The sequence below is a fragment of the Lagopus leucura genome, unplaced genomic scaffold, assembly GCF_019238085.1.
Source record: "Lagopus leucura isolate 7727_CA_CO unplaced genomic scaffold, USGS_WTPT01 Super-Scaffold_100076, whole genome shotgun sequence".
NCBI lineage: Eukaryota > Metazoa > Chordata > Aves > Galliformes > Phasianidae > Lagopus > Lagopus leucura.
The window spans coordinates 751,017-763,919 of NW_024962316.1; the positions used below are offsets into that span (position 1 = coordinate 751,017).

At 41.5% G+C, this 12,903-nt stretch overlaps 1 protein-coding gene across 10 annotated transcripts in view; it reads left to right on the plus strand.

Moving 5' to 3' along the window:
• MYO9B (myosin IXB) overlaps window positions 1-12,903 on the plus strand; it is a 40,551-nt gene that overhangs the window by 1,765 nt on the left and 25,883 nt on the right. For 9 of the 10 annotated variants that reach the window (XM_042887213.1, XM_042887209.1, XM_042887214.1 and 6 more), the window contains exon 2: window positions 7,521-8,414. In XM_042887213.1, the coding sequence (XP_042743147.1) occupies window positions 7,578-8,414 (837 nt within the window). In that variant the 5' untranslated portion in view covers window positions 7,521-7,577. Of the gene's footprint in view, window positions 1-4,486; window positions 4,563-7,520; window positions 8,415-12,903 lie in introns of those variants that run through there. The other variant, XM_042887212.1, reaches the window with a different exon arrangement.

Below are 12,903 nucleotides of genomic sequence, written 5' to 3' on the forward strand. Positions count from 1 at the left end.
TAAACTTGAGAACTTGTGATGGAACAATTTTTGTACAACCATTGAACCACTGTAGGTGGTTTTTTTTTCTTCTTTTTGTTACTGTGTTCAAATGTTTGCCTCAAAAAGCTTTTTTATTAGCAACTGAATGCTATAAATTGTGCAGTGATGGGGCACCAGCCTGCAGTGGCCCAGTCAGGTTGGTAGAGTCATAAGCCTGTGTTTTTCTGTGCAACCTAAAACGTTTGTAGAACTGAATAATTCAGGAAGAGTAAACACAGCTGATGAAAAATTTAAGTGAGGTTCACCTAGTAAGCAATGCTTTGTACAGACTGTTTTCTGACAAATGATGATTCAAACATCAGAATTTTTGAGTAATCCCCTGAATAACTCTTTGACTCACACGCACGTAGCTCAGTATTGCTTCTGAATGCAGTCTTTCCATTGCTGGATGGCCGTGGGGGGAGGCCGTGTGGCCACAAGATTTTCCTTTAGAATGGAGAAATTCCTACAAGGTGCAACAGGATCAGCTATCATAGCGGTTGTGGAACAGAGTGAGAAAATGATTCAACAAGGAGTCCATGCTTCAGAACTTCTGAAGTTTGAAATTTGAAGACCACAGGGGTTCATTAATTCACATTTTTAAGAAATGAGCCATTCTCATCCTGCTTTTCCCTCTGATTTTTGAATTATGATTTTGTCCATTGCAGTCAGATTTTATTGAAACAACATTCTCTAATGTGGTTAAATGGGATGCATGTTTTTCAGGTAGTTTCTTGGTGCATCAGTGGGTTTATGTGTGGCTGGTAGAGTTGCTTTGGATGGCCTTTATTGTTGTGTCTTACTAAGTTAAGCTTAATGCAGATCCTGGCGAAACTTGTTCTACTTTGAAGAGCAGCAGTGTTTAACAACAGAAGCATCATAAAAACTGTTCTTGACACACTGCTGGTGAGTCAGTACTTTTTTTTTCCTCAATTCACACAAAAGTTCAGTCTAAAGTTTCTTGAGGTCACTTGTTATTGCTGTGATTGCAGCATTAGACCTGTGAGGTTTTTGCTCCTGCTGTTGGAAGCTGTGGCACTATGAAGGATGGCAGTGAGGTGACTACAAAAGATGATGAAGTAGTCTGAATTTCTTTCTACTCACATCTACTAACACATTCAGTTGTCCCTCTGTTCCTTCTGATCTTAACAGGGACAGATTTTTGTTTCCTCTGACTCATGCTGAAGTGTCCATCTGTAAGCCACACTGTTTGTGAGGTAATAACATGTTATAGACTCTTAATGTCACTGTAATCCTGATAAGGTATCCTTGTCTCGAGGTTACATTGTGTGTCTGAGTCACTTGGAGGAAGCAGAGGCTGCAACTTAGGTGACTTATGGGCACAGATTGGGATCAGGGTCTGGAGGGCCAGAGGGAGCAGTGAGAAGGTAACTGGGGAGGAACTGCCTGCAACGAAGATCAGTTCTTTGACTCTTTCCTGTATTGCACTGTGCTACTTGCACTGCAATCCAGCTTCTGCTTTGTTAGGCAGCCTGTGGCAAACATTAACTTCTCTAGCAGGGTTGGTTGCAAACAGTAGTACAAAATGTGTTGCAAATGTGCATGTTCCACTCAAAACTACTCCTTTTGGAGTAAAAAAGAGCTTTCAGTTAAGAAAAGCCCGGGATCTGGAGTTATTTAGTTCAAGAGAATTTTATGTAGCCAAGAAAAATACTGAAGTGTTACTATAATGCAGAACAACTTTCAAATAAATCTACAGGAGTCTGGAAAGTTTGGAAAGAAATTAATTTGCTCAATAACAGCATCTGTATGTTCTTGTGATGTGGTGAGACAAGTTGAGGCTTTGCCTTACCTATAAAGGACTGTTGGTTCTGGAAATTCTGGGCTGTGGAAGTTCCTTGCTTTGGAAACAGGGTAAGTAACAGCTGAGTGCTTTTGGGATGGCTCAGTATTTTCGGTTGATCAGAAGGAGCAGGCTCTTCTTGGGACAGCATCTGGCAAACGTGATGTTCTTGGGTTGTAGAGCTCAGGTACTTGTGATGTGTTTCTACTTCTGTGTTGGAAAATACTTGATGAGCTGTGTGAGGAGCTTGAATCCTTCAGATTGAGGAATGCAGCGTGGAAATGTATGTGAAAATTTGAAGAAGTAGAATATTATAAAGTTCACCCTCAACAATTTTTGCTGTAATGGTAGCTTTCCCTTTTTAGCTTTGCTATGATTCATTGACTAAACATGTGCCTTCAAATTATGGCCTTGTTTAAACTAAACAGATACCCTGCGCTGATCGGGGCCAAGTTCTTTTCTAGAATTTTACTGCATTATTAAATAGGCAGTGTTGGGCTTGATGCATGCTAGGAGCATTAATTAGTTCAATAGAGACTGAGAAAATGGCATCATAAATATCATAGAGAATTTGACTATTTTCTTTTCCTTTTAATGTTGTTTGAGGTCAGGGAAGGAAAATTACAGATCAGTGACAAAGTGCATGGATTGTGTTTCTTTCATACAGTATTGAAGTGGGTACCTGAAATGTTGCCCTAGCTGGCAATGTGAGTGGCAGGGGTCAATCCTACAGCAACAGATTAAATAGTTTGGCCTCACTTTCAGTTAGATTATTGTTTGGTAAGCCCAGTGGTTTTTTGGTTTGTCTTTTAAGCAAGTGAAAGTGCTAAGTTATAGATAATATAGAAATAAATATAGCTTTGTGCTGTTTTATATTGTTTTTCTGCTAGTGCTGTTAGCAGACCATTGTAGCGTTTGAGTACGTGAGGCAGTAGAGGGAAAGGAAGAAAGTCCTGAGGAGAGGTTTTGGGTTGCAGGGACGTGCTTCCATCTTTGTGGCACACTGAGTTTCCTGCTGGGACAGCTGAGTAAAGCGGCTGTAGCTGGATCTTACATGGGTCTCTCATTACTCAAGACCTCCCAGTTCTCTTCTGTCATGCTTGAAACAAGTACAACTACATCATGTGTATGTCATACTGGGATAACAAATCCACCATTTCAAGGGCACAGATCATGCATCACTGTATCTTTTAACATACTAATCCCTTGCAGGTGATGCCCCGCTCATATTGAAGTAATACAGTCTAATGGTTTGAACAAAATATAACAATTTCAGAAGTTTTGTACTTCAACTTTTCTTTTGACTTCTTGCCTTTCCCAGCTTGCCTAATTCTTCTCCTGTGTTATTTTTCACCGTGCAGGTGCCAACTTTTAATTGTTTTGCAGATGCTGATGGCTGTACTTAATTTTAATTGCTATGAAGATACATTCTTGCACTGCTAGAGGCTTATGGAAAGTAAAACAATTAAGGAAAACAGGAAGGACTCAATGTGGAGTCTGAAAGTAGTTGATGTGCACCTAATGCCAGTTTCTACCTCCTGCTTGTTAACTTGTCTCACACGCCGCTTTGTTTCTTCTCATGCTTTGAAAAAGAGCTTCCTATAAGGAGCAGCACTGAGAGAAATCGAGGTAACTTTGCAGAAATTTCCACCTCCTACAGATGGAGCTCTGCAGTGATGAGGCTGCGCTTTTCTGGAGTTTGCTCTCTTGCATGCTGACCCGTATGGTTTCATTATTACTTTAAGCTCTCGCATTTCTCCTTTTTCTTACAGTGCTCTCTGCACCTGAATTCAGTCGTGTGCTTCCTTGATGAACCCAATTTCATAGAAGCAATGTGTATTTTGATTCCAGAACTAATCATTGTTCAGACCATTCAACATAAATGGGAGGTTGGCACTTAATTAACTGCAGCATCTCTACAGCATATCTGTACCTGGGGACTGGCTGACTTTCTACAAAGGCCTTCAGCTGGCCTTGCCATTAGTAGCTGTTAGGTTTCTGCAGTGCAGGGCTGCCTTCTGATAACATTTGTGTCTTCTGTTACACTCAGTTTGTCTAGCTTTGAATTCCAGCCCTGGGCTTTGGTTGTAGTTGTGTCCTCGATACTGATGAGTGTTATCAGACTCCAGTTCCCCATGCAAGGACTCAAATCGCTATCAGACTACAGCGTGTTTCTATTAGACAAAGCTTCCAGAGGATTTTGCTGTAAGGAGCTGCTTTCTAACAGATTTTGTTGTTCTTTACAGCTTTTTAATAAAATGTTAGGTATATTCTAGATGTAGTACTGGTTATGCACCTTCTTAGTCCAAAGGTAGCATGGCCACCTGACTGAATAATTGTTTGATGTGGGAATTATATTAACTGTTATGCCTGTGGTGTTATGTAAGAAGCTCATGTTTAAATGATTACCCACTAGCTTTTCAAGCCTATTTTTGTTACTGCTTTTCAGGGTAGCTCTTATTCCGACCCTCTGGTGGTGCTTGCTTGTAAGGGAAATCTGAAATGATGTACCTGTAAACTGAGCTGCTCGCTCCTGTCTTGCATCATTCATCCAGCTTTTTGGTTACCTACTGCCTTCTCAATCTCCGTATGATGCGTTTGGTATCACTAATTCTTTGTTCATTTGTTTTAGCACCATGCTGAAAATATTTACCTTGATGGCAGGAATCCAACTTGAATCTCATAGTCTGATTGCTTGATGATAATCCATCCATAAATGAATACTGGGGCTCCTCAGGTAGCTGACCTGCAGTCTGTTATCTTGCTGTGTCTGTATGCTCTCTGCTTTTAAGTTCTGATTTGGTTTATGAAGTGCTTTTGTAGGTCAGAGGTGCACCAAAGTCTGTCTCTTTTTGAGCAGTATAATCATCAGATTTGACGTCTCTAAGAAAAATCACAAGTAAATTGGAAAGCAGCAGTTTTTCCTCAAGTATCATGTGCTGGTTTTTTTTTTCGGAAACACATTTAGTACCTTCTTAGTCAGGTAAGCTGTGTAACAAAAAGAGAAATAAGTGTAGTTGAGTGCTACTCTTCCTTAAGTGACTTGTAAAATGTTACTTTTTTCCTTCAATCCTCCTCATCAGTACTGAGTGAGCGAGTCTGATCAAAGCTGCTGAGTGAAGGAGCAGCCTAAAGCTCAGTGTTGTTGTTAGAAGCGAGCTGCCTGTGTCTGGATTTCATGTCTGATCATAAGAGGCACTGTTATGCTGATGGCCTTTCTGTCTACTGCTGATGTGACCGTGTGCTGAGATCATGCCTCTGCAAGTTCTTTCTGCTGGGTTTAACTTCCCAAGTTCTTACAGGGTGCTGGCTGGGGAAGCAGAACTCTCACCTGTTTAAACTTCCATCGAGTCGCCTGATTCTGAAATCCGTGTATAGCATGATTGAGTTAAGGCCAACATCTGCACACTGCTTTGCCAGAAATCTCTCCTCTTCAGGATGAAGAGTCTTTCTCCTCCTCAGTCTTACACACCTGAGCAGTCTGCCAGCTATCACACTGTTGTTTGCTGTTATGTGCCAGGCCTGGGTTTTTCACTGTTGAGAAGAGAGGACATCTGTGTTCTGGTTTCCTCTTTAGAAAGTGTCATATGGGAGTCTTGAGCAATGCACCAAATTCCTATCCTGGTAGCTGATATGAGACAAAGTTAGAAGTGTCTGTCACTACCAGAGGTCAGCAGCTAGGTCCAGCTCTTCAGTGTAGGCAAAAAATTAGTGCAGTAGCATACAGTGTGTCTGAAATTAGTGGGTGGGAGGAAAAAAATTAAGGGGAAGTCTTCACAAGACTGTCTCCTTTGAACCATCCAGCTAGTTTAAAAGGAAGATGGTCACTGTTCCTTTTTACTGTCTGTGCTCCAGATTCATCTTCCCCTTGAGCAGCAGTCTGCCGTATGCTTTGCTGTGCATTGAGGTGCTTGAGTTTCTGTGGGTTAAATAAGCTTTACACTTATGTAAGTTTTTCAGAGATGGTTCAGACTTGTTATGTGCAGGTCAGGGATAAAAAGCAAAAATGGAGAGGGGTTTTGGAGCTCGTTGTTCCATCCTTATGCCTGGTCTTGCAACAAGCCATCCTTAATGAATGGAGAATTTAACAGGCAAGGAACCATTCTCTGAGGGATCGTATAGCTTGAGCAGGGATGTGCTGTGGTTTGCCTTTCTTTGTGGCTTGCTCAGCCTTCCTTTTGATGAGTAGCCACTAAAAATGATCCATCTTGCATAACAGTGTCTTCTCAAAGCTTTCTATTCAGAGTTCCCTTAAAGCACCATTCTCTTCTCTGGGGCTGTTCATGAGGCAGAGCTATGTCATATGTTTCTCTGAAGTGATTCATTACTTGCAGTGGAAGTGGCAGCTAAATGCTTCCAGCTCTACTGATTTTAATTTGAAATGATTACTCTCTCTGGCCTTATGCAAGTTCCTGTGCAGTTGTTTAGTGGCAGTGTTCAGCAAGCAAGTGTATAGTTAAAATGCTTTTGCTCTTGGAACAAAAATGAAGTGGTGTTCTGGGCATGAAGACTGTTAAATAGTACATCATTTTCTCCTGCTATATGTTGCTTTGGTTTAGCATTTTATTAACTTAACGATGTAATCAAACGTAGCCCTGCTGATCTGGGTGCACCAAATCGCAGCTGAGAGAAAAATCACTCCCCAGCAAAGGCACAGAACTGACTATTGAGGCTTCCAGCAGTAAGGAGGAGGCTGACTTCTGTAGGTGGCTGTGAGGTTGAAGGTCGTTGGACTCCTTGGGGGTGACAGGAAGTAAAAGCAATAATAACGCGTGATAGGTTCATGGTTCATGGAGGCTCATGGATGAAGTTCCTGAAATCTAGTGAGGAGGCAGCCACTGTGATCTGCTTGTGAATGAACTGGGTTACTTGGGATCTTGTTAGCTGAATTGAAATGTCACTGCGATAAGATTAATTGTGTGGTGTTGACTAAAATAGGAGATAAAAGGCAAGCTCAAACCTTTCTGCAGCAAGGATGTGGTTGACTCGAGTGAAATTAGCAGGCTCTTTTCTGGGTAAGTTATGCGTTTTCTAGAAGTCACCGCAGTGAGCAGGGTTAGGAGATCACAGCAGCGTTTGCACTGTTCAGTTACAGGCTCAGTTTCCTAAAGCTGAGCAGAGTAAAGGTCCTTTCTGTCTTGCAGGGTTCATGAAGAGAGGTCAGAGAAATGAGAAAAGATGTGAGCAGCAGTGTCAGAACTGTCCCTCCTTGCATCCGTGCACAGCTCCTCTGCCAGATTTCATGGTAGTGCTGATTTAAGGAATGATCAAACCCTGTTTCTACCTCAAGCTGCTTATGAAGCTCTGAAGGAGTTTGTGTGGGAGGATGAATAAATGTTTGTGTAGCCGTGCAGAGAACCAGGTCAGGGCAGTCCTCTGAGTTAAAACTAACCTGTGGAAACAAGGAAGTCCTCGTGCAGATGTCTGTCCCAGTTCAGTTTGCTCTGTGGCCCTAATGGAAAGGAGGGGAGGACATGGGAACAGAAGAAGTGTTGTAGTTATCCACAGCATAGGATAGGCTAAACAAACTGAAATAAGCACTAATGTTCACAGTGTTCTCTAGTTAAGAATTTGCCTATCTAGTAACTTACCTTCATCTTCTGGAAAATAATGCCTTAATATGTCTTGCACGTTTTTTAAAACCTGACTTGTTTTTCTTCTGTTTTTTAAATTTTGTTCAATCTTATTTTCCTAGATGATGGGCACTGCATCTTAAACAAGAGCAGAAGACTGAAGCCCATTTTGGGGCAGAATGAGTTTAAAAGATGCGGACAGCGCAGTTTGCCAGACAAAAGCTGCCTATAATCTTCATGTTTACCCCCAGCTCTCAACAGAAAGTGCTCCCTGCTGCAAAGTGACAGCAACTAAGGACACCACGTCTTCAGATGTCATCAAGGATGTGGTTAATATCTTAAACTTGGACGTCTCAAAAAATTATGTGCTTGTGGAGGTGAAAGAAACAGGTGGTGAAGAATGGGTACTTGATACAAATGATTCTCCTGTTCATAGGGTTTTACTTTGGCCTCGTCGTGCTCAGGATGAGCATCCTCAAAAGGATGGATACTACTTTCTTTTGCAAGAAAGAAACACTGATGGGACCATCAAATATGCCCAGATGCAACTGCTGTCCAAGGAGACGGATGCTCGACGGTTGGTTGAAAGAGGTTTTCTTCCATGGCAGCAGGAGGACTTTGATGACTTGTGCAATATTCCCAACTTAACAGAGAAAACACTTCTAGAGAATCTCAAATGCCGCTTTCTAAAACACAAAATTTATACTTACGCAGGAAGTATTCTGATTGCAATTAACCCCTTCAAGTTCTTGCCCATTTATAATCCTAAGTATGTCAAGTTGTATGAGAATCATCAACTCGGGAAGTTGGAGCCTCATATTTTTGCCATTGCTGATGTGGCTTATCACACAATGCTTAAAAAGCATGTTAATCAGTGCATAGTTATATCAGGTGAAAGTGGCTCTGGAAAAACACAAAGCACAAACTTCTTAATTCACTGCCTCACAGCACTGAGCCAGAAAGGGTACGCAAGTGGTGTGGAGAGAACTATTCTAGGAGCTGGACCAGTTCTGGAGGTAAACTGATACTAAAACTGCCTTCTGTCAAAATTGTTTTCTGAAACCTTCAAATAATGGCTGTTGAATGCTACCTTTGAGAGTCACCTACTTGGCCTGGGCTCTAAATATCTCTGGGTTGCATTGGTGTTTGGCCCTGTCGCTAGACTGCTTCTAATTGATTTTCCTTAAAACGTCCTGCTGTGCAGTTGACTTCCTGTTGCTTTTAATTTATATTTGACTTAACTTTCCGCCAGTAAACACTCACATTCCAGGACAGAGGTTACTTGTTGTCTCCCATCCTAGTTTTGATGGCAGCTGAATCAATCTGAAGTAGTAAGTAAACCTTTTCATAGAAAGACTGCTCCACAGCTTAGTGTACCTTTGTGTCCTGCAGCATTCTCCTGGACTCACTTATTGAGGGAATGATTTCCTTTCTAAAGATGTTTGCTTTGAAAAAAGTAACACTGCTGGCTAGGGAGAAAGTGAGAGTCATTTTTGGCGTTTAGTTCCTACAGTGTTTCCAGTAGAAACCAAAAGTACCTATATGAGGTGAGGGGTGCACGAGCTGTGCTTTGGGGTAGGGTGAACTTCAACTCGTCCTGTAGATTTTGGTCTCCTTTTAGTTCTCCCATCTGAAAGGAAAAGCTGAAAGCTCTGATTAAAATCTTCAACATCAAGAAGATCGAACTGTTTGTTACAGTTTTTAGCTGTAGATCTTTTCAAATTTAACAGCACTTTCCTTAAAGGATTTTTTTTTTAACTTTTAGATAAAAGCTATGAATACTTTTAAGATACCTCATTTATAAATATCATTTGAAGGCTTTTGGTGGGGAATGAGGCACGTACAGCAGGGTTTTTCTGTTGTTTTTTTTGCCTTGCTTTCTGCTTCTTGAAAGCAGAAGTAAGGTTGAGGTTTGCTGGCTTCTGGAGTTCAAGTTTGCAGTTCTAAACAGAAAAACAGGAAGGGGTCACTGTGGAAAGCTCTGTTTGATCAGCTGATCTGTCTGCATTTGGTGCCGTTAACTGTTTGAGACACCGGTGTGTGGGACAGGACACAGCTGTCTGAAACTGCATCGCAGCGCGCGTGCTGTGTGCCGTTTTGTCCATTGGATGAGAAGTGCCTGTCCTTAGATTCCTATTAAAACTGATAACTTTGCACAGTCACAGGTAAATATTTTTAAGCCTGGCAGTTTTCATGAGAAGATGTTTGTGATTTTTCCACAGTAAGTTTGGTTACTGCGAGTACTGCAGCTTCTGCTGAGGATTTAGTCATGCATTTCTTGAGGAAAACACTCTGGCTAGAAGAATGACGACAACAGTTAGCTTCCAATTGGGCAGATAGATTCTAACCCTGCTGTTGTGGTACATATTGTCTGAAATGTCCGATTGCTGTGAAGCTCTCAGACAGAATTGTCACTCATCTTTGAGGGTATTTGTTAGGCACCAGCTAATCAGTGGAAACCTGTTCTTCCAAATACTGCAAAAGGAGAAGGATCTCTGACATAAGTGCAGTGCGTGTCAAAAATCTGCAGTAGGTTTAGATCCTGGAGAAGTAAATCAAACAATTCTACTTTTTTTCTTGTAGAGAAGTAAATCCAACCAGGCCACAGAGCACGTTGAGAGGATGGTGACGCTTCCAGATTTCTCAGGATGGACGTTCTCGTGCAATTCTAGATTAGAAGAGGAATTTTAAAAATAAATAAAACTTGAGGGAAATCTTGATTTCAAGGAGGAACAGACAGAAGCTTGCTTTGCTTTGGGGAAGTTAAACTGCTGTGAAAACTTTGTATTATCCTTGGTCACTTTTAAATCATTTGGGTGACTCATTTGGGTTTTTACTTAGGGGAACTGAACTTGTACAAGGGAAATTTTCTTAAATGGGTGTTTCAGGGGAATTTTTGCATGATCAGTTTTGTAGCGTACCTGAAATATTTCAATGGTATATTTTGAGTCCTCATGAACAGAGTGTCCACATTTGTAATATCCTCTACACTGAAATCTGCCTCCTTAAATTTACCGATGTAAAACCAGGTTGCATTTTGTGTCAGAACTTCCTCTTCTCAGTTTTTTTTTCTGACAGCTAGGTAAAAAGTGTCTGTTTATGGGTTGACCTTTTCCCAAAGTTCAGGGAGTGAAGGCCAAACTGTCACAGGAGAGGTGAGCGATGTAACTTAGCTTAGAGGTGGATTTGAAATTGGATCCTCATTTATTTAATGAACTTGGAAATGTATTTCAGACCAAATCCTGCTCCTGTGGGGTTTAACTGATCTCTGTCCAAAGCTGTAATTATTTTGAAGCTAAACTCTGGCTAATATTCTGGCTCCTTGTGTGTGATGTCTAGACTTTGAAAAATGGAGTTCCAGTTGTACAGTGAAAGGGAAGATGGCCTGGAATGTTGCTTAATATTACCTTCCCAACCTTATGGGAAATTAAATATGTGAAACTGAGGCAGGGTAAGTAAGCAAGATGCAAACAATTGCTGCCACGTGCAGAAATGGAAGGAAAGCTGGTCACGGACTGTTCTGATCTTCAGGTGCTTCTTGCTCAACCTGGGCACCAGTGTGGGGTACTGAATCAAACCATTGCTTGCATATGGAATCTAAGCAAGGTAGTTAAACCTTTCCACATGTACTAAGGAAGTTTACATGAGATCTGTATTATAGGGAAAAATGTCAGAAACCGTGTGTTTCAGATACAGAGTGCACAGTCTGAGGTTCTTTTTATGTAAACTATCCATCTCTGAAAATCAAATGTAGCTCTGGTATGAGTGAAGTATGGCACGAGGACCTGATGTGACCTGACAGATGTGAGCTGCTGTTGAATGGTGGGAAGTCAGATTTCCTCTTTCTCCAGGCTTTGTTTGTACTGGCTCTAGCACTTATCAGATTCTTCAAGGTAACTAAATTAGTAAAGCAGCAGAAAATTAAGTGTGGGGATGGGATACTGTGGTGAGGGACATAGTAAGAAGGAGGCAGAGCTTCCTCTCTGGCAGCCAGGCTCCTCTCCTTTGCAGTGTATTGTCAGATTGTAACTGTTAGTGTCTTGGGTTTAGTTCAGAAGTTATTTTTGTAGCACACCAAGAATTTGGACAGAGGGGAAAACTGCAGTTGATGTAACTTTTTGATGTATTATTTTGAAAAGCATCATCTACTTCCATTTGGATGTGTTCTTGAGGATTTCTGAACGTCACTGAACCGTTCCTTGGAAAGAATTAAGACTCAAATAAAATGAAGAGTCCCAAAAGAAGGATTCATTAAGTGGTTGGCTAAAGAATACAGTTTCAAACACAAATTAATTACTTAACAGTGCAGTCAGTGTTACTGGGGGATTTTCTAGAGCTCAGCCAGTATACTGAAAAGTTTGTTACGTGTTGTGTTCTACCATTCTGTGGAAAACAGCTTAAATTTTGCTCCCAGCTCTGTGTTCTTTATTACTGTCCCACTGTGCGTGTGGCTCTGGTATGAGATGGGCTTCAGCTCTGTGCTGCTTCAGTTCTGCTTTTCGTTTGTATTTGCCATGGAAGTCTGCGTATATATTTAGTGGGTGTAGGCGATTCTATTTAAGGGAAAGTAGTTGTTTTCTGCATGTGTTTGTTTTAAGAATCATAATCGGAGGAGGAATGAACTTCCTTTTCCCATTGGGTTGGATGTTACGAGGCTGTTCCTGTAGAATGTGCTGCATACTTTGCCCTGCTGCACGCATCTCTTGGGAAACATCACCTCTTCCTTTACAAGCTGTCTGATGGGGATGGTCCCAGCTTCCCCAGCAGTTGGTACAGCTTGCAGGGTTGCAAACTGAACACTGTAACTTCCATGCTGATGAGTGGGTACTTTGTGGCATAAGACCATTACTGCAAGGCTGAGTTCAACTCTGAAGGAGTCGTTTCCTCTTCCAGGCTGTGCAGTTTGATTCATCCGCCTCATCTGCTATGTTAGGGTGGCCTGTGCAGGGGTGGTTCTGCCAGGGGCTGGGGCAGCTTACATAGAAACTGATAGCTTTTTCAGATTTTGGCAATTCTTATGAAAGAATTAAATAAGGCTTTCAGTTCTGTTCCTGAGGTGGAGGAACATGCATGTGTCTGGGGGGTTCTTTTTATAGCAACAAAAAAGAGAATTTGTCTTTTTTCTGAATGCCGAAAAAGCTGTCGTTGCAGGAGTTCAGAATAGCAGGTTGCAGTTCGTGCCTCCTGCATTTGGAGGTGAAAGGATGGGCTGGATGACTTCCTGATTCCTGGAATAGTGCATCCCCGCTCGGATTCCCGCTGGCCTTGGCCTGCTATTTGCACTCACCTCTTTTTATATAGCTAGCATTTTGTGTTGGCGTGGTTTAGTTTTGGTTTTTCATTTTTATATGTCTCCTCGTGGATTCTCAGGGGAGAACAGTAAATAGCTTTGGTTAAACAAATGATTGCTTTAACTAAAATTGTATCTTGTCCATTCCCATCTTCTGAATTTGCTTTGTAAAGACATAGGGGCCTCTCTGGAGGTAAACCAGGGGTTGAGTTTGA